At 40.2% G+C, this 22,764-nt stretch overlaps 1 protein-coding gene across 3 annotated transcripts in view; it reads right to left on the bottom strand.

Annotated features, from left to right (window-relative positions):
• Positions 1-22,764, bottom strand: part of tmem154 (transmembrane protein 154) — a 73,496-nt gene that overhangs the window by 26,793 nt on the left and 23,939 nt on the right. For 2 of the 3 annotated variants that reach the window (XM_051928190.1, XM_028802691.2), the window contains 3 exons: positions 20,816-20,876; positions 15,795-15,880; positions 6,804-6,846 (listed from right to left, as the gene is read on the bottom strand). In XM_051928190.1, the coding sequence (XP_051784150.1) occupies positions 6,804-6,846; positions 15,795-15,880; positions 20,816-20,876 (190 nt within the window). The remainder of the gene's footprint in view (positions 1-6,803; positions 6,847-15,794; positions 15,881-20,815; positions 20,877-22,764) is intronic. The other variant, XM_051928189.1, reaches the window with a different exon arrangement.

Raw genomic sequence — 22,764 nt, 5'->3', positions numbered from 1 at the left:
GGATTGGCTCCAGCAGACCCCCGTGACCCTGTAGTTAGGATATAGCGAGATGGATAATGGATGGATAGATGGATTTTCTTAGATATGTTAAATGTTTTCCTAAATGTATTAGCACATAAACAATGGTGTGGAGAGGGGTTTGATTATAACCCCCACAAGCTAAACTATAAATGGAATATTCAAATTATTTCTTGTCCCTCTGACTACAGATTAATCCCAGTTTATGATCTGCCTACCTCAGACCATCACAGTTCCTCCTCCACGTTTGACAGTTGGTGTCACACACTGAGGAACCATCACCATCACCAACTCGACGGAGTACAAACACCCTGTGTAATGAACAGAAGATTTCAGATTTTGATTCATCAGTCCATATGACTTTCTTCCAGTCTGCAGTGGTCCACAGGCCCCCCTATTCTGTCTTTTTTTGGAATGGCTTTCTTGTTGCCACTCGCCCTGTCAAACCTGCAGCACAAAGTCTCCTCTTCACAGTACACACTGACACCCTGCGTTTGTCGACCTGCACTGTTGTGCTGTGAGGCCCCTGTGATCACACCAGCTGGTGACCCTCAGAAACTTGTCTTCTGATTGGCTGGTGACTTTGACTCTGCCAGATCTCCTCCTATCAGAGTTTCTTTCAGTTTCTAAGTGCCTTTGGATTGTGTCGGACACCACTGGCCTCACTGACACTTTCATTTTTTTATTCAGTTTCTCTAAATGTAAGGCCTACTCCTCTAAGGGTAATTATTTTATTTTGTTAATTTCTGTTTTCTTTCCATTATCACTGGAATATTCTCCAAGTTGTACTTCACAGGGTGCAGTAACACAGTCTGTTCCAACTCAGCTTTAAGTGAGAAGTCAAGCAAAATGACACCTTTTATTGGCTAACTAAAAAGATTACAATATGCCAGCTTTCAAGGCAACTCAGGCCCCTTCTTCAGGCAATTGAGTTTATTAGTTCGTAAGGTTATGTTAAATCGGTCGAAGCATTTTCTTAGTTATGTTAAATGTTGGCCTAAATATATAAGAGGCATAAACAATGGGGGGGTTTTCGAAAGCTGGCATATTGTCATTTTGCTTGACTTCTCACTACATTCACTACGGTACAACACCCTAGTACTACAAATTCTGCTTTAAGAAACACAGGAGGGTTTTTAAGTAATCAACAGAAGTTGGGACACCTGTGCAAATTGTTTGCTTCAACTTGCGAGGCTTCATTTCCTTTAATTGCTGCGGGACATCTGTAGGTTGTAAGCTGTTAGTTGTTCCCTGAAGAAGGCCTATTTGTAATATTTTGATATTTCCCTTTTTTGTTCAGTTTCTGTGAACCTAAACTTTAAATTTAAACCTCTAGCAGTTTACTGCTAACCTTTTCACCGTTGTACGTCACTCACAGCATTTCAGCTTATTAAATCTAAAGAAAAACTGGAAAAACTGAGGTGTTCTAAAATGTTTGACCAGTAGCGTAGATGGTTATTGACAGATGGTGACAGTGAAATTCCTACTTGCACGTCACTGGCTCAGGTACCGCAGCCAGTGAGTAAAACTGCCTTAGCTTCAAACTTCTGTCTTCTTTATAATAAAAATATATCTATCTATTATATAGTGCCTTTCCTATCTATCTATCTATCTATCTATCTATCTATCTATCTATCTATCTATCTATCTATCTATCTATCTATCTATCTATCTATCTATCTAACATATAGTGCCTTTCAATTCTATCTATCTATCTATCTATCTATCTATCTATCTATCTATCTATCTATCTATCTATCTATCTATCTATCTATCTATCTATCTATCTATCTATCTAACATATAGTGCCTTTCAATTCTATCTATCTATCTATCTATCTATCTATCTATCTATCTATCTATCTATCTATCTATCTATCTATCTATCTATCTATCTATCTATCTATCTAACATATAGTGCCTTTCAATTCTATCTATCTATCTATCTATCTATCTATCTATCTATCTATCTATCTATCTATCTATCTATCTATCTATCTATCTATCTATCTATCTAACATATAGTGCCTTTCAATTCTATCTATCTATCTATCTATCTATCTATCTATCTATCTATCTATCTATCTATCTATCTATCTATCTATCTATCTATCTAACATATAGTGCCTTTCAATTCTATCTATCTATCTATCTATCTATCTATCTATCTATCTATCTATCTATCTATCTATCTATCTATCTATCTATCTATCTATCTATCTATCTATCTATCTATCTATCTATCTATCTATCTAACATATAGTGCCTTTCAATTCTATCTATCTATCTATCTATCTATCTATCTATCTATCTATCTATCTATCTATCTATCTATCTATCTATCTATCTATAAGCGTGCGCATGCATGTATTGGTTTAAGTTGATTTGAGATTTTTAAATACAGTATGTATGGTTTTAAAAACCCAATGTTTTTGTGAGTACGCCATTTTTGCCTTTTTCACTGAAAGCCAAATTTTAGTATTTAATCTAATCAAAGTTTAATACTTGAGGCCCCTGGTGTGGAGACAACCATTAATAAAAGCACAGCAGAGAACAAAATGAGGAAAAGACGGCAGAAATTGTGTGGAAAGTCGACATATGGAAGCAAAATTTGGCTTCGCAGAAGGCAGCCTGCCACCACTCCGAAGTAACATCTGCCACGGCTCTGCCATTTATGGGATTTAAGATCTATAATAAGAAGGTCATTTTCTCACCATTCAACATCACTGGGAAGCAGAGGACGCTGTGGGAGGCAAACCTTAGAGGAGATTTCTTCACGCAGTTCTACGAAGCGGAGCACAAGTCCACTGTTATGCAACACACCATGAAATGACAGCTGGGAACAATTTGGTTGGGAAACTTGGAACTTAACACCGAAGAAGAGCAAAGCCGCCGGTCATGTACATGCAAAGGGTTATTATATGCAGCTTGGGTGGCCACGGCCTTGAGGCGACGCACTGAGCAGTGTTGTGGTTGCTGACTCCGTCCCCTCCATTGGATCACTCGGAAGTGAGGCCCACCGTTTGGCCGAGCTCACATAGCGGACACCTGTGCAGCATACAACTTTAGGGTACCCTGTGAAGTGCCCAGGTGTAGGGAGCAGTGGAGGACGATCCGTTTAAAACACATCCACTGGGGTCTGCGTATTTAAGAAGCTAACATTTTTCTTTGTTACACATACAGTGCATCAGGAAAGTATTCACAGCGCATCACTTTGTCCACATTTTGTTATGTTACAGCCTTATTCCAAAATGGATTAAATTCATTTTTTTCCTCAGAATTCTGCACACAACACCCCATAATGACAACGTGAAAAAAGTTTACTTGAGGTTTTTGCAAATTTATTAAAAATAAAAAAGCTGAGAAAGCACATGTACATAAGTATTCACAGCCTTTGCCATGAAGCTCACAATTGAGCTGAGGTGCATCCTGTTTCCCCTGATCATCCTTGAGATGTTTCTGCAGCTTAATTGGAGTCCACCTGTGGTAAATTCAGTTGACTGGACATGATTTGGAAAGGCACACACCTGTCTATAGAAGGTCCCACAGTTGACAGTTCATGTCAGAGCACAAACCAAGCATGAAGTCAAAGGAATTGTCTGTAGACCTCCGACACAGGATTGTCTCGAGGCACAAATCTGGGGAAGGTTACAGAAAAATTTCTGCTGCTTTGAAGTTCCCAATGAGCACAGTGGCCTCCATCATCCATAAGTGGAAGAAGTTCGAAACCACCAGGACTCTTCTTAGAGCTGGCCGGCCATCTAAACTGAGCGATCGGGGGAGAAGGGCCTTAGTCAGGGAGGTGACCAAGAACCCGATGGTCACTCTGTCAGAGCTCCAGAGGTGCTCTGTGGAGAGAGGAGAACCTTCCAGAAGGACAACCATCTCTGCAGCAATCCACCAATCAGGCCTGTATGGTAGAGTGGCCAGACGGAAGCCTCTCCTTAGTAAAAGGCACATGGCAGCCCGCCTGGAGTTTGCCAAAAGGCACCTGAAGGACTCTCAGACAATGAGAAAGAAAATTCTCTGGTCTGATGAGACAAAGATTGAACTCTTTGGTGTGAATGCCAGGCGTCACGTTTGGAGGAAACCAGGCACCGCTCATCACCAGGCCAATACCATCCCTACAGTGAAGCATGGTGGTGGCAGCATCATGCTGTGGGGATGTTTCTCAGCAGCAGGGACTGGGAGACTAGTCAGGATAAAGGGAAAGATGACCGCAGCAATGTACAGAGACATCCTGGATGAAAACCTGCTCCAGAGCGCTCTTGACCTCAGACTGGGGCGACGGTTCATCTTTCAGCAGGACAACGACCATAAGCACACAGCCAAGATATCAAAGGAGTGGCTTCAGGACAACTCTGTGAATGTCCTTGAGTGGCCCAGCCAGAGCCCAGACTTGAATCTGATTGAACATCTCTGGAGAGATCTTAAAATGGCTGTGCACCGACGCTTCCCATCCAACCTGATGGAGCTTGAGAGGTGCTGCAAAGAGGAATGGGCGAAACTGGCCAAGGATAGGTGTGCCAAGCTTGTGGCATCATATTCAAAAAGACTTGAGGCTGGAATTGCTGCCAAACGGGCATCGACAAAGTATTGAGCAAAGGCTGTGAATACTTATGGACATGGGATTTCTCAGTTTTTTTATTTTTAATAAATTTGCAAAAACCTCAAGTAAACTTTTTTCACGTTGTCATTATGGGGTGTTGTGTGTAGAATTCTGAGGAAAAAAATGAATTTAATCCATTTTGGAATAAGGCTGTAACATAACAAAATGTGGAAAAAGTGATGCGCTGTGAATACTTTCTGGATTAACTGTATCTACTTATTATGTCCCATGAAATGTTTTTCCTCTTTAATTATACATTCTTGCTTTTTATTTTCACAATTATGCTGGGTCAGTCTGTTAGAAAAACACGGAAAGAGCTTTTTTGATTCCAGAGATTTATAAAAAAAAAAAAGGGTCAAAGCCCCAGTTAAAAGCGGCTCAGTTCATTGAACCAACAAGACCACCGACCTGCTCAACCTCGGGACTTTTGAATCACAGCCCTCTGTAACCTTCCTCCTTCAGATTCCATTACATGCTGTAATTGTTTTGCTCTGCTCACCTTTTCCTGCTAGTGTGCAACGAGAGCTTTCAGGGATAATCCGAAAGAGACCGGAATGTTTCACCTGGTTGCTTCGGCTCTGGCCTGAGCCATCAGATTTTTGGTTTGCCTCCATTTTTAGGTGTTTCTACCCTTTGTGAGTTTGTTGGTCTTTTCACCATTTTGTTTTCTAGGCTCATTGATAGATACTGTGACTGCCGATGCCTCACTCCTCAACAATCTCAACGTATTCTATGCTTGCTTTGAAAGCCAAAACACAGAATAAATTACCAGGTGTCCAGGTCAGCTTGGTGAATTTGCTTTTTCAAGTAACCGAGCAAGAGATTTGTAAAGCTTTATTATTACCACGCTTCTTTTAACTTCACCTTTTTATTGTCTGGACGGCACGGTGGTGCATTGGGTAGTGCTGCTGCCTCGCAGTAAGGAGACCTGTGGTTCGCTTCCCGGGTTCTCCCTGCGTGGAGTTTGCATGTTCTCCCCGTGTCTGCGTGGGTTTCCTCCCACAGTCGAAAGACATGCAGGTTAGGTGGATTGACGATTCTATATTGGCCCTAGTGTGTGCTTGGTGTGTGGGTGTGTGTTTGTGTGTGTCCTGCGGTGGGTTGGCACCCTGCCCGGGATTGGTTCCTGCCTTGTGCCCTGTGTTGGCTGGGATTGGCTCCAGCACACCCCTGTGACCCTGTGTTCGGATTCAGCAGGTTAGAAGATGTAGAAGTTAAGGCCTTCAAATAACAGACAATACACAAATCCAAGAGAAGTCAAGAGGCAGAGCGATGGGTCACAGAACTCCAGTAACTCACAAATATTTAAAAGAGCAATAAACACAGGAACTCATCACTATGAGCACATTCACAATGAACCGCAAAGGACTGAAGGTTATACTCAGACTTTATAAGCTGACCCTATAGATGACCCTTGGGGAACCACCCGCAAAACATAATGGCACATAGCAAAAGATGTTTAAACATAAAACAAAAAAAAACAACTAAATAATCAATAATACTACGAGGGACGTTCAGAAAGTTTCCTCACTTTTTTGAAACTCAAAAACAAATGACATTCACTTTTCTACATCGTCGCCTTCCTTTGCGATGCAATTTTCCCAGCGTCGTACCAACACTTACAGTCAGCTCTCCTGCTCCCTCTTCAGCTCTTATTCTTCTGTTTTCCCAAATCACTTCCACGGCTCTTTCTTCATTTCTCGTGGTCGTGGCTGGAGCTGGATGTCCGGAGCGTCACACTTGTACGGCTGTTTTCAGAACATTACATTCCACTCTTCGATGACTCTATGAGGGAGAACTTGATTCCCATACTGAGCACATACGCGGAGATGAATTTGTGCTCCCGCCACACCTTCTGCTTATGACACAATGCTCTTCCTCTTTGGTGCAATTTCTAAGTTTCGCAGCCATCTTCGCCACAGCGTGACAACTCTTATACTAAACTGCAAGGCTTGCCAGACAGAACAAGTCACATGATGCTCTCAGACACGCCCAATTACTAACTCCTCCCACCTTCACCGTTTCCAACGAAAATATAGAAGTGTGGAAACTTTTTGAACGTCCCTCGTATCATAAACAATGGACACAACAGACATAAAAGAGACATTTGAATCCCAACCCACAGTTACTATGCAGCACTGAGTGGTATATAATTAAAAATTAAAATTCATTCTTACTTTGATTGTTCTTCTTTAGCTGCAGGTAACACACCAGGCTGAGCTACGGAAATGAAGAAGAATACCAGATTAGAATTCATCCATTCACTTTATATTGAGGTGGGCGGCACGGTGGCGCAGTGGTAGTGCTGCTGCCTCGCGGTTAGGAGACCTGTGGTTCGCTTCCCGGGTTCTCCCTGCGCGGAGTTTGCATGTTCTCCCCGTAGGTGGGTTTCCTCCCAAAGTCCAAAGACATGCAGGTTAGGTGCATTGGCGATCCTAAATTGTGCTTGGTGTGTGTGTGTGCCCTGTGATGAGCTGGCGCCCTGCCCAGGGATTTGTTCCTGCCTTGCCCTCTGTGCTGGCTGGGATTGGTGCCAGCATACCCCCGTAACCCTTTGTTAGGATATAGCGGGTTGGATAATGACTGAATTTATATTGAGGTCAAACATTTACAGGTATTGGGCTGTTACTGATACCGTTTGGTTAAGACCTTCTCCAGATGTCTAGTCAGCTTGCCATCAAAGTCTGCTATTTACAGAAAGTGATGCTAATGGCACATGAGGCCTTAGGTCTCAAAGAGTCTGTGAGCATTACAGCCTGAAAGGCAATGTGATTTAAAATGAGGCACAACTGGGGCACTGACAGGAACAGATTGGACCCCCACTGAAAACTTTGGATATTTTATTTTGCCTTTAATGATAATAATACATTTTATTTATATAGCACCTTTCCCATACTTAAGATGCTATTTGGACTTTCTGCTTGATAAAATGCAGACACTATAGCTGTAGCTATGGCATTTGAGACATTTGAACCCCACTGTGTAGCTACAAGAGCTGTAATTCAAAATTCAGCATATAGCATGGCCGCTGTGGTTGAATCCAGAAGGGGCTCAAGGAATGTGCTTCCTTAAGATTGGAGTCATACATGAGACAATGTACCTCCACCAGCAGCCACATCGGAGATATTAAACGTGCCTTTAAAAACTGCATTTACTCCATTTTCAGACTAGTCACAGACATTGTCTGAAGCACAGATGGGCAGGGGATGTCATCAATCCATCCACAGGAAAGCTTCCAACTCCTCTGAAAATGGACATGTGATCGTCAAAGTTCTCACTGAAACCTTGTAAGATAATTGAACAGTCCTATAGCCTTCCCCAGTTGTTTTTGTTATTAGGAGTAAAGGCAGCATTTAACTCTTTTAGGGCAGATGTTGACTTTGTTGACAGCAGGGGTTGAGGGCAGATATCAAGTTTAGTTGATACGGGGTAGAGGGCACTAATCAGCTATAAACGTCGACAAAACTCACCATTAGATAGATAGATAGATAGATAGATAGATAGATAGATAGATAGATAGATAGATAGATAGATAGAAAGGCACTATATAATAGATAGATAGATAGATAGATAGATAGATAGATAGATAGATAGATACGAAAGGCACTATATAGTAGATAGATAGATAGATAGATAGATAGATAGATAGATAGATAGATAGATAGATATGAAAGGCACTATATAATAGATAGATAGATAGATAGATAGATAGATAGATAGAAAGGCACTATATAATAGATAGATAGATAGATAGATAGATAGATAGATAGATAGATAGATAGATAGATATGAAAGGCACTATATAGTAGATAGATAGATAGATAGATATGAAAGGCACTATATAATAGATAGATAGATAGATAGATACGAAAGGCACTATATAGTAGATAGATAAATAGATAGATAGATATGAAAGGCACTATATAATAGATAGATAGATAGATAGATAGATAGATAGATAGATAGATAGATAGATAGATAGATATGAAAGGCACTATATAATAGATAGATAGATAGATATGAAAGGCACTATATAATAGATAGATAGATAGATACGAAAGGCACTATATAGTAGATAGATAGATAGATAGATAGATAGATAGATAGATAGATAGATAGATAGATATGAAAGGCACTATATAATAGATAGATAGATAGATAGAAAGGCACTATATAATAGATAGATAGATAGATAGATAGATAGATAGATAGATAGATAGATATGAAAGGCACTATATAGTAGATAGATAGATAGATAGATAGATATGAAAGGCACTATATAATAGATAGATAGATAGATAGATACGAAAGGCACTATATAGTAGATAGATAGATAGATAGATAGATATGAAAGGCACTATATAATAGATAGATAGATAGATAGATAGATAGATAGATAGATAGATATGAAAGGCACTATATAATAGATAGATAGATAGATATGAAAGGCACTATATAATAGATAGATAGATAGATACGAAAGGCACTATATAGTAGATAGATAGATAGATAGATAGATAGATAGATAGATAGATATGAAAGGCACTATATAATAGATAGATAGATAGATAGATAGATATGAAAGGCACTATATAATAGATAGATAGATACAAAAGGCACTATATAATAGATAGATAGATAGATAGATAGATAGAATGAAAGGCACTATATGATAGATAGATAGATAGATAGATAGATAGATAGATAGATAGATAGATATGAAAGACACTATATAATAGATATGAAAGGCACTATATAATAGATAGATAGATAGATAGATAGATAGATAGATAGATAGATAGAATGAAAGGCACTATATGATAGATAGATAGATAGATATGAAAGGCACTATATAATAGATACGAAAGGCACTATATAATAGATAGATAGATAGATAGATAGATAGATAGATAGATAGATAGATAGATAGATAGATAGATAGATAGATAGATAGATACTTTATTAATCCCAAGGGGAAATTCCCATACTCTAGCAGCAGCATACTAATAAAGAACAATATTAAATTAAAGAGTGATAACAATGCCGGTATAACAGACAATAACTTTGTATAATGTTAATGTTTACCCCCCCCGGTGGAATTGAAGAGTCGCATAGTTTGGGGGAGGAACGATCTCCTCAGTCTGTCAGTGGAGCAGGACGGTGACAGCAGTCTGTCGCTGAAGCTGCTCTTCTGTCTGGAGATGATCCTGTTCAGTAGATGCAGTGGATTCTCCATAATTGATAGGAGCCTGCTGAGCGCCCGTCGCTCTGCCACAGATGTCAAACTGTCCAGCTCCATGCCTACAATAGAGCCTGCCTTCCTCACCAGTTTGTCCAGGCGTGAGGCGTCCCTCTTCTTTATGCTGCCTCCCCAGCACACCACCGCGTAGAAGAGGGCGCTCGCCACAACCGTCTGATAGAACATCTGCAGCATCTTATTGCAGATGTTGAAGGACGCCAGCCTTCTAAGGAGGTATAACCGGCTCTGTCCTTTCTTGCACAGAGCATCAGTATTGGCAGTCCAGTCCAGTTTATCATCCAGCTGCACTCCCAGGTATTTATAGGTCTGCACCCTCTGCACAGTCACCTCTGATGATCACGACGATCATTACATTATACAGTAGGTAGGCCCTTTTTGCTAAGAGGATTGTTAGACATGTTGAGTTGACGTTGATTTCCCTGCGTGTGCGTGACTAGCAGATGTCAACAATGTCTAGAATGGCATTGAATGCAGCGAATATGCAAAGCAAAATACATAAAACTGTGCACATTATTTATTTATTTTGTTTCTTTATTGCTGAATCGGACTCTGACTTTTCAAACTCCGATTCTGATGCAAACAATCTGGAAATCCAAACCGAAAGACAGGTAAGCTGATCTTTATTCCAGAAAGTGCCTTTCAGCTTATGAGTGATGAGACAAACAGGTGTGTAATAAGTATGTAATAAGCATGTGACTTTGCTGAGGCTCACGGAACATAAAACAGAGTGACATTTGTCATAAATAAGTATTTTATGTTGACTTATGTGTGAAGCCATTGCTTTGTGTGCTTTTTAGAAAACTGAGTTTTTTTGGAAAAGCTAGGCGGCTTTGCCCCCTGCTCGCTTTCTCGCTTTGCTTGCCCACCCCTTCCCCCTGGGGCTTGCTACAAAAAAACGTTGGGGGGGGGGGGGCACAATTAAAACTGTTATGAAAGCTCGGGTCGCAAATACTTAAAAGGTTGAGAAACGCTGTCCTAGATGACTATCTAGGACTATCTGACCAGCAGACAGCAGTTTGTGAGGCTTTTAATGGTGGTGTGTAATACTTGGGCACCTCCAGTAACTGTCCATTCTGCCTCCTGTTTACCCTTTACACCAGCGTTTCTCAACCTTTAAGTATTTGCGACCCGAGTTTTCATAACAGTTTTAATTGCGCCCCCCTTAAGGTTTTTTTGAAAGGAGACCACTAATACCAATTTGTTCTTTCATCTTCGTGCCCCCCTTTTTGTTACTTCATGCTCCCCTAGGGGGGTCCGCCCCACAGATTGAGAACCACTGCTCTACACAATGCACTTCCAGTATAACACCAGCTCCTGCCACCTCTCAGATGGCTCCTCCATCACTGGGCGTATTGATAATGGAGACGAGTTGGAGTACAGGAGGGTGGTGAAGGACTTTGTATGGTGTTGCAGGAAACACCACCTGTGGATTAACATCAACAAGACAAAAGAGTTAGTGGTGGACTTCTCAAGGAGCCCCTGAGACTAGTCACGTTCTAGTGTAAGGACGTGGAGGTGGTGCAGAGCTATAACTGCCTGGGGGTCCATAAGAACAGCACACACTGGACTGGTCTGAGAACTCAGTGGCGCTTTATAAGATGGGCCAGAGCAGACTGGACTTTCTAAGGAGACTCAGATCTGGTGTGCGCAGCAAGCTACTGGATATGTTCTACCAGTCTATTGCAATTGGGCTTCTACTCTGTGGTCTCCTGGGGAAAGCAACTTGTGTTTAGGCAATGCAAAGCACCTGAACCAAATTATCAGTAAAGCCAGCTCCGTCACGGGACTGATTCTGGACACTCTGGGGGCTAGTATGGAAAAGAGGATGATGGCAAAATTAGACGCCATCATGAACAATTCTGCTCATTCTCAGAGAACAACTTCTTGGAGTACTTTGAGCCAGAGGCTCTTTCCTCCATGGTGCAAGAAACACCTCTGGGGATCTTTTCTGTCTGAATGCTTCCTCCTGATGCATCACTTCCAGCCAGAAGACATAAGAAGACTGTACAGACTTCAATATACTACACATATTTTAAGTGTAGTATTTATTATATGTTTCATTCTATTGTCTAATATTGTACATAGTCGCTGTGTTTGTTCTTTATGTTTTCACTCCTGTATGCACTTGAATTCTCCCCTTAGAATCATTAAAGTGTGTCTAATCTAAACTCCTAGATTTCGTAAAAGCTGTTTCTAGATTTTTAACTATGTCGGTATTCTGCTCTTCATAAAGCTTTACCCCAGACAAGGTGGAATGCAGCGCTTGGCATGTCTGGGCACACTGGTGATCGCTACACAGCAGTGCGAGGCTCCGCAAGGCGCAGACGCCAAAGTCAGGGACGGCTGTGCGAAGTGACGCTCAGTGAGCAAAGGTAAGTAATACGCGCATGACCTCTGCTGGCAAAACGGGGTATTACAGGGTAAGGGACGGAGACGATTGCAACTCAACTCCGGTTCTGGAGGTCCGCAGTGGCACAGATTTTTAAATTAGAACTCATTTATTTACTAATAAAGCTATATGTTTTTTTGGTTTAATTTTAGTTAACGTGTTTATTACGATTCTGATCCCATAATTGTGTATTTTAGTTTTAATCAGCTACCTTAAGATTTTAATTATCGCCCGTTTTCTAGCCATCAGTTAATAATGAGTTGCAAATGACAAAGAAACAACCAGCTCTCCAGCTTATGTGCTTCAATGTGAATCTGTGTGCTTGCATCGTGAATAATCAGCGCTAATACAATGCCTTGAAATAAATGAGAGAGAAGGGGGGATGACCAAGTGGTACAAATCTGTCCTGGACCACAAAACATACGGATAATGTTCTCAGAAAATGAAAAATCTACAGTGTGATAAAGATTTGTCTTGGAAGAATGAAGTCATTAACAATTAAATGCCAAATTTCATTATCTGCTAGGCCTGGAGTGGCTTCTGATGATGAAACTGGTTGGAATGAAAACCTGCAGCTGCACTGTGGACCTCCAGGACCACAGCTGAGTACCCCAGCTCCACATTTTAGTCTCACTGGATTCTCACCCAAAGTTATTTTAGTGTTGTCCATGAAACCCTTCAATGGGATGAATCAGAAGAATGACCCCCGACTGACTCTTTGTGATTATTTTTGTCCTGTCATCGCTGACTTTTTTTAAAAAGTCATTAATGTTGTATTGCCGGAGGAAAAGCGTAAAGGAAAGCATAATGAAATAACAAAGATAAGACAAGCTTAATACTTCCTTTCCAATGTACTGGCAGAGCATACTGAAATTCCTAAATGTTTATGAAAGAAGAAGAGAACATTGTGTCCAACCCGATGGTTAAAAAAGAAGAAGAAGAAAAAGAATTTAATAAAGTGCACCACACGTACAAAATTACAATTTAAGAAACAAAAGGTATAGGAGCCAGCGTGTCAGGCAGAGCTGTCATTAGTTTGTATATGCTTTATATCTTTATGTACATGTTTGGTACAAACTTTGGTTTGATTTTTGTATATATATGGAGATTGTTTAAATTTATTGGTTTATTAATGTAATGAGTACACAATACAGTGAAATTCCTACTTGCACGTCACTGGCTCAGGTACAGTGAGTAAAACTGCCTTAGCTTGAAACTTCTGTCTTCTTTACAATAAAAATCTCAGAAGCCACAACACCAACTAAAGTAATAACTCTATCTATCTATCTATCTATCTATCTATCTATCTATCTATCTATCTATCTATCTATCTATCTATCTATCTATCTATCTATCTATCTATCTATCTATCTATTATATAGTGCCTTTCATATTTATCTATCATATCGTCCATTTCACTTCTATCTATCTATCTATCTATCTATCTATCTATCTATCTATCTATCTATCTATCTATCTATCTATCTATCTATCTATTATATAGTGCCTTTCATATTTATCTATCTATCATATCGTCCATTTCACTTCTATCTATCTATCTATCTATCTATCTATCTATCTATCTATCTATCTATCTATCTATCTATCTATCTATCTATTATATAGTGCCTTTCATATTTATCTATCTATCATATCGTCCATTTCACTTCTATCTATCTATCTATCTATCTATCTATCTATCTATCTATCTATCTATCTATCTATCTATCTATCTATCTATCGTGCCTTTCAATTCTATCTATCTATTATATAGTGCCTTTCATATTTATTTATCTATTATATCATCCATTTAACTTCTATCTATCTATCTGTCTATCTATGTATTATATAGTGCCTTATCTATCTATCTATCTATCTATCTATCTATCTATCTATCTATCTATCTATCTATCTATCTATCATATAGTGCTTTTCAAATCTATTTATCTATCTATTATATATCCATCCATCCATCCATTTTCCAACCCGCTGAATCCGAACACAGGGTCACGGGGGTCTGCTGGAGCCAATCCCAGCCAACACAGGGCACAAGGCAGGAACCAATCCCGGGCAGGGTACCAACCCACCACAGGAATCTATTATATAGTGCCTTTCCTATCTATCTATCTATCTATCTATCTATCTATCTATCTATCTATCTATCTATCTATCTATCTATCTATTATATAGTGCCTTTCCTATCTATCTATCTATCTATCTATCTATCTATCTATCTATCTATCTATCTATCTATCTATCTATCTATTATATAGTGCCTTTCCTATCTATCTATCTATCTATCTATCTATCTATCTATCTATCTATCTATCTATCTATCTATCTATCTATCTATCTATCTATCTATCTATCCATCTATTATATAGTGCCTTATCTATCTATCTATCTATCTATCTATCTATCTATCTATCTATCTATCTATCTATCTATCTATCTATCTATCTATTATATAGTGCCTTTCCTATCTATCTATCTATCTATCTATCTATCTATCTATCTATCTATCTATCTATCTATCTATCTATCTATCTATCTATCTATCCATCTATTATATAGTGCCTTATCTATCTATCTATCTATCTATCTATCTATCTATCTATCTATCTATCTATCTATCTATCTATCTATCTATCTATAGTGCCTTTCCTATCTATCTATCTATCTATCTATCTATCTATCTATCTATCTATCTATCTATCTATCTATCTATCTATCTATCTATCTATTATATAGTGCCTTATCTATCTATCTATCTATCTATCTATCTATCTATCTATCTATCTATCTATCTATCTATCTATCTATCTATCTATCTATCTATCTATCTATCTATTATATAGTGCCTTTCCTATCTATCTATCTATCTATCTATCTATCTATCTATCTATCTATCTATCTATCTATCTATCTATCTATCTATCTATCTATCTATCTCTAATATAGTGCCTTTCAATTCTGTCGTTGATGATGTTTAACCCTTTTTAGCACATTTCTATGATGTCAGAGTGTTTTCCCAAAGTAGAACTCTGTAAGTGGATGCCCGCCATGTAAACGGAGGCTTTAAGGAATCCAGTTTCTGCGTTGTCCGAGTTGCCCACCATTTCCTGGACTTGTGTGTTTATGTAAATGCACTCAGTGGTTATTGTAGGTATTTGAGATGAGGGATAAAATGAGTGTTGAGAGGAAAAACACACACCGACATACACATACAGGAGAATGAGACCTCTCAACTGAGACAGCACCCCAGTATTGGAGTTGAATCGAGGATGCTGAATGTGTGAGACATTGGCTGCTAACCACCACACCGCCCCATTGTGTAGCGTATGTAGATAATTGTGTGGACTTTTATTGCTGTACTGGTGAAACTGTACAAGCAAATCCAAATCAGCCATTGTGTATTTATCTACAGTCCAGATTTCTTTATGGGTATCCTCATGTCTTCGATCACAGGAGTACCCCATACTGTACCTCAAGGTGGACGCACCACCACACTGTACTTACATTCTTTTTGGGGAGTGTTCATCCATTTTTCAAGATCCTCCATCTCTAACTCCAGAACAGAAGGGATGTCATCTTCAAACTTAGGGCTGGAAGAAAAAGGCGCAACGAAAGCAATTATTTGCCTGCCATTTATTACTCGCTAGGACAATCTCATTGCTTGTCACATTGGGACGCAGCCAAGATCGCGGAGAGCCTGAATGCCATTTTTTTTTCCTCCCCGTTTTAATCTTTTTTTTATGGACACATTCCCTCTGGTATTGGGAAACAGAGCTTGAGGAAATTTTCCCAGGAGATTGCATTTCTGTGCCTTTCTTGCAATTTGGAAATGAAAACAACCATCTATCAGAATGACTCAGTGAAAAATAGAGGAGTGAGCAGCAAGAGATCTGAGCAGGGAGGACCCCGCTTGTCTCTGTCATGAGGGTGCAGGTTCTCCTTTTTTGATTTCTACTACCTGTGTGACCCTTAAAAAGTCACTGAACTCCCCAGCGTATGAGCAATTGTGTGGTAAGCTGATCTTTTAAATTGCCTTGGTTAAAGGCGTCAGCTTCGGGAACATCTGGGAATGTGCACATAAATGTTAGGAACGCAATGCGGACCTCTTAGTTGGAGCATATGGCTTCATTTATATTTTACAGACAACAGCAGCACTGTGTGCTCCTCATGTGAAAATACAGCATGTCAAAGAAACTCTTGTTAAATGCTCCCTTTTTAAATGTTCTACAGCAGCCCTCGTGTTAAATCCTCATGTTAAACCTGCACAGATTCTACAATGGCCCTCAGCTCCTAATGTTCACATGAATCTGTATCACATGTTGCATCCTTACGCTAAATCATCTCACACCTTAATTACTCAACTCGCCCCCATTCTGAAATGCTTCACCTATACAGACTAAGTAACATCCATTGTATCCTCGTGTGAAATCATCATATCTAACCAGTGATGCCGCTTGTATCCTCATGTTAAACTTCTGCAAATTCTGCTATGCCCCGTTTCACTTGTGGTGTATCTGTAACACATAGTGGATCCTCATATTAAACTTGTAGAGATCCGTAAGGATGGCAGAGGCATCTTAGACTCCAAGTGCCTTTGAATCCTCTTGTTTAACCAGTTCGATTCTAAAAAGTCCCTTGGCCTCTCATCTCCTGCTTAATTTGTGCTGAGTTTGTAACACGTATTGGAGCCTCCTGCTAAATTCTAATAATAAACCTGAACCGTCTTTCATCTTCATGGTTAATATGCATATTAAACGTCGCCCTATTCTCTAATGCTCTCCAGCGCATCATATTTAGCTTGTGCAGAATCGTTTACCACTCAACAGCATCCTCGTGTTAAACCATTGAGTTTAACCCGTCTGTGGATACTGTGATTTATCTTGCATCTTTAGATCAAATGCTCATGTTTAACTTGTACATATTCTGAAACTCTGAGCCGTAAGGCAAAGCTCTCAATTTACCGGTCGATCTACGCTCCTACCCTCACCTATGGTCATGAGCTATGGGTAGTGACCGAAAGAACGAGATTGCGAATACAAGCGGCTGAAATTAGTTTCCTCCGCAGGGTGTCTGGGCTTTCCCTTAAAGATAGGGTGAGAAGCTCGGTCATCCAGAAGGAGCTCAGAGTAGAGCTGCTGCTCCTCCACATTGAGAAGAGTCAGATGAGGTGGCTCGGGCATCTGACCAGGATGCCTCCTGGACACCTCCCTGGTGAGGTGTTCCGGGCACGTTTGAGGGACTATGTCTCTCGGCTGGCCTGGGAGCGCCTTGGGATTCCCCCGGAAGAGCTAGAAGAAGTGGCCCGGGAGAGGGAAGTCTGGGCATCTCTGCTCAAGTTGCTGTCCCCACGACCCAATCTCGGATTAGCAGAAGAGGATGGATGGATGGATGTATTTGAAACTGTCCTTGGATCCTCATGTTTAATGTGCATTAATTCTGTAATTCCCTCGGGCTCCTTCTGTTTAACCTGTGCTGAATATGTAGCTAATTTTGGATCCTAAAATTAAATTCTCATGTTTCATGTACCAAATTCTTACTCTCATGTTAAATGCATGTGAAAATTTTTATTAGACTTTATAATTCTCCTTGACCCTTCCTACATAATTTGTGTAACACCCACCCTTCCTGATGAATATTCATGTTTAACCTGTATTTGCATTCTGTGATGCCTCAGGTTATATCCTCATATGAAACCTGCACAGATTTTAAAATGCCCCTCAGCTCCTCCTGTTTAACCTCAATTGAATCTGGAACACATACTTGGACCCTCATGCTGAATCCTCTCATATTCAACTCGCCCTCATTTTGTAATGCCTGTAACCTCCTTATACTTAACCTATACAGAATATGTAACATTCATTGCATCCTCAGGTTAAATCATCGTGTTTAACCTGTACGTGGATTCTGTGGTGCCCCCTTGCATTCCTCATATTAAACATCTCCATTTTCTACTATGCCCCTCAGCTCCTCCTGTTTAACTTGTCTGAATCTGTAACACATAGTGGATCCTCATAATAAACTTGTACAGATCCAGAAACTGCCTTTGGGTCCTCTTGTTTAACCTGTTCAGTTCTATAAAATCCATTGGCTCCTATTGTTTTAACTTGTGCTAAATTTGTAACACATATCCTCATGTTGGATTCTAATTTTGAACTTGTATTGGCTTTCGTCTTTATGGTTAATGTGGATATTAAACTTCATCTGATTCCCTAATGCTCTTTGGTTAATCATACGTAGCCTCTGCAGAATTGTTTAATACCCAAAGCGTCCTAATGTTAAACCATTGAGTTTAACCTGTCCGTGGATTCTGTGATATATTTTGCATCTTCATATGAAATGCTCTTGTTAAACTTGTACAGATACTGCAACTATCTTGGATCCTCATCCTTTTTAATAGTTCTATAATTCTCTTAGACTTCTGCTTAACCTGTCCTGATTAGGAAGAACATTATGGATCCTAAAATTAAATTCTTATGTTTCACCAAATTCTTATTGTGATGTTAAATGAACATGCAAATTAATATTGGACTTTGTAATTCTCCTTGACTCTTCCTTCTTAATTTGTTTGGAATGTGTAACACCCACCTTCATGATGAATATTCATATTTAACCATTCTGTGATGCCTCATGTTATATCCTCATATTAAACCTGCACAGATTTTATAATGCCCCTCAGCTCCTCCTGTTTAACCTCAATTGAATCTGTAACACATATTTGAACCATCACACTGAGTCCCCTCTCACCTTTATGTTCAATGTTCATATTCAACTTGCCCTCAATGTGTAATGTAACCTCCTTATACTTAACCTGTACAGTACACAACAGTAACATTCATTGCATCCTCAGGTTATGTCATTGTGTTCAATCTGTACTTGCAGTCTGTGCTGCCCCCTTGCATTCCTCATATTAAACATCTGTACATACTACAAGGCCCCTCGGCTCCTCCTGTTTAACTTGTCTGTATCTGTAACACATAAACTTGTACAGATCCAGAAACTGCCTTTGGATCCTCTTGTTTATCCTGTTCTGTTCTATAAAATCCTTTGGCTCCTACTGTTTAACTTGTGATAAATTTGTAACACGCATTGGACCCTTATGTCAAATTCTAATGTTAAACCTGTGATGGCTTTCATCTGCATAGTTAATAAACTTGGTCTGATTCTGTTATGCTCCTTGGCACATCATGCTCAGTTTGTGCAGAGTCTTCAACACCTATCCCAGATTGTGTAACTGTCCTTGGATCCTCTTGTTTAACTCTTAAACTTGTAATTTCTCAGCCAGTCATTTTCGAACCCGCTTAGTCCTGTACTGGGTTGTCCCATGGCAGGGTTTATTCGGAGGTGGGTGCTAGAATCTATCCCAGCTAGCATAGGGAACAAGGCTAGAGCAAACCCTGGACAAGGTGCCACTCCATTGTAGGACAAACACACACACACCCCAACCACACCCTATGGCCAATTCAGGATTGCCATTTCACCTCACCTGCATGTCTTTGGACAGTGAGAGGAAACCGGAGAACTCAGAGGAAACCTACACTGACATGTGGAGAACTTGAAAACTCCATGCTGGGAGGACCTGGGACGCAAACCCTGGTCTACTTATTGTGTGGTAGCAGCATACCCCCCCCATGTTTAACTTGTAATAATTCCATAATTCCCATGGACTCCTCCTGTTTAACCTGTGTTGATTATGTAGCTCATTTTGTCTCCAAAAAGTAGTTTCTCCTGTTACATCTGTACCAGTTGTCATTCTTATGTTAAATGCATGACATGTGTGTAATGTTTAAGACCCACCCTCATAAAGAACCTTCATGTTTAACCTGTATTTGCATTCCTCATCCTCGTATTAAACCTGCACAGATTTTATAATGCCCCTGAGCTCCTGCAGTTCAACCTCAATTGAATCTCTAACACATATTACACCCTCCTGCTTAATCCTCTGTCACCTTTCTGTTAAATGTTCATATTCAACTCGCCCTCATTCAGAAATGCCGTTTACAGAATATGTAATATCTGTCGCATCCTCGGGTCAAATCATCGTGTTTACCGGTAATGGGATTCTGTGACATCTTTTGCATAATCATGTTTCGATGCTCATGTAGAATTTATACTCATTCTGTAATGCCCTTGGCTGCTTCTGTTTAATGTGTGCTGATCTGCAACACTTAGTGGACCCTCATGTTAAACTTCAACAGATTCAGTAACTGCCTCTTGATCCTCTTGTTTAACTTGTAACCACTTATATAAAGTCCTTTGACTCCTCTTGTTTAGCTAATGCTGAATCAATTCCACTTATTAGGTCCTCATGCTAAACTAGTACCGACACCCATCTTTTTGTTAAATGTGCATAATAAACTTTCCCCAATTCTCTAATGCTTCTCGGCTCATCATACTACACTTGGGCAGAATCTTTAACACCTTCATTATATAATTTTTTTGTGCACGCTGTTCGTTAGTCTGCATTTTGTTGTTTTCCCCTTTAATTAACAATTGGTCCCAAAAAATAGTTTGCCCAAATTTCTTACCTGTCTGGCTTATCGGCGTCCATATCATCACCTCGCAGAGGCTCCAATTCTTTCTCATACTCTGAAACAAAGAAAGATTCACCATCAGCTTTCTAGACAGTCTTGAGATTTTATCTGACTTTTTATAATTATATTTGCACTTGACTTGCATCTGATCCCGACGTTTACCCAGCCACCACTCAGACATGACTGATGTGCAGTACGAGTGATGCCAACGACAGAACATAACAGTAAAGAAGGCTGCTACCTTGACCATACTGGCAGATATTATTTTAGATGTGGTGTGATATTTGTGACATTTACAGAGGCATCACTGCCACCTACCCCATGTGATATCTCCCAGGAGCACACTAGTCTGCTTTTTCAGTCATTTTTATAAATCATTGCACAGTGTGGCGGATGGCTGGGGACCCTACCCAGCCTCGGATGCCTGGAATGACCGGGAAAGAGACAATACCTCCCGTAGGCCATGAGAGGGCTGTCGCCCTGGTTCACCTGGGGGCCACGGGAGCAGAGCTTGGAAGCTCAATCCTGTTGAAGGCCGTGGCTACCACCAGGAAAGTGGCTACAGAGCCTTGGATTGCAGCACTTCCGCCACAACAGGAAGTGCTCCCGGAAGATCATCATGGAGCACATTATAAAAGGGGATACCTCATTCCAGTAGAGGAGCCAGAGTCAGGTGGTAGTGGATGAAGATTGCTGGAGAGGAGTGGTGGAGATAGAGAGAAGAGGAAAGTATTGTGCAGTATTGTATTTTGGGACTGTGTGTTGTGGACTCGGGGGAACATGGGAAGATGTTCTCCATGAGTGAAGAAAAATAAAAGCACTTGTGTTTTTAGCGGTGTGCCTTCCGTATCTGTCTGTGAAGGGTTGAGCGTTGGTATAGCACCATCTACAGTCACAACAGTGTAATGCTACAGACAAATCACTAGCAGAACTACAGAAAAAGAACCACAGAAAGACACGTATGGGAACAAAGCTGGAGTCAAAATAATTGTCCTTAAGGTCAAAACGTTAAACAAAAATTGAGGAAGGAACTGAGCACAGGTCAAAGGTGTAGAAACATTGCAGTGATGATCAATAGAATGGGCTGCACTTGAACCAAAGCAAAGGGCCTGAATACTTCGGCCTATGAGATATTTTAGGATTGTATTTTAAATACATTTGCAAAATTTTCGGATATCCTGTTTTGTGTTCTTAGGCGTTACTTAGAATTGAGGTCAAACTGTTCAATGTTGGTTTCATCACACCAGAGAATCTTATTCCTCATAGTCTGAGAGTTCTTTAGGTGCCTGTTTTCAAATTCCAAATGGGTATTTCATGTGCCACCTGGCCTCTCTGTCATAAACACAAGGTAAGGCGAGTACTGCAGTGATGGTTACCCCCATCTCCATACAGGCTCTCAGGAGTTCAACCAGAGTGACCATTGGGTTGGTGACTGCATGGGTTAGGAAAGGCACACAGCTGACTATAGAAGGTCCCACAGCTGAGACAAACCCAATGAAGCCATGACGTTGATAGAATCGCCTGCAGAGTCTCAGAGACACGTTGGTGTCAAGGCACCGATCTGGAGAAGGCTACAGAAAGAAATCACTTCAGTTTAATATTTTTGTCCGGTGCTTCCCGAGTCACCGATATGAGAAAACCCTCAGCTGCGAGATACTCTTCGACTTGTCTCGTTGTTATGAAAGACAATGATGTTTTTGGCAAACCAAGGCCCTATTTTTGATGACCAATAGATTACAATGCACTCGAGCTCAAGTAAAGGGTCTGAAGACTTGTATCAAACTGAATTCATTACTTTGTCATCCTGGACTACTGAGGGTTGCATGACATGGGGAAAATGAATTTGTATGATTTTTAACGCAAGGCTGGGACATAACAAAATGTGTAAAAAGTGATGAACTCTGAACATTTTCTACATCCACTCTTTTTTTATAGCGCCTTTT

Source organism: Erpetoichthys calabaricus, chromosome 5, assembly GCF_900747795.2.
Source record: "Erpetoichthys calabaricus chromosome 5, fErpCal1.3, whole genome shotgun sequence".
In the NCBI taxonomy this organism is placed as follows: domain Eukaryota; kingdom Metazoa; phylum Chordata; class Cladistia; order Polypteriformes; family Polypteridae; genus Erpetoichthys; species Erpetoichthys calabaricus.
The sequence above is the reverse complement of the archived record's forward strand: the minus strand, read 5'-3'. Positions and strand labels throughout refer to the sequence as shown.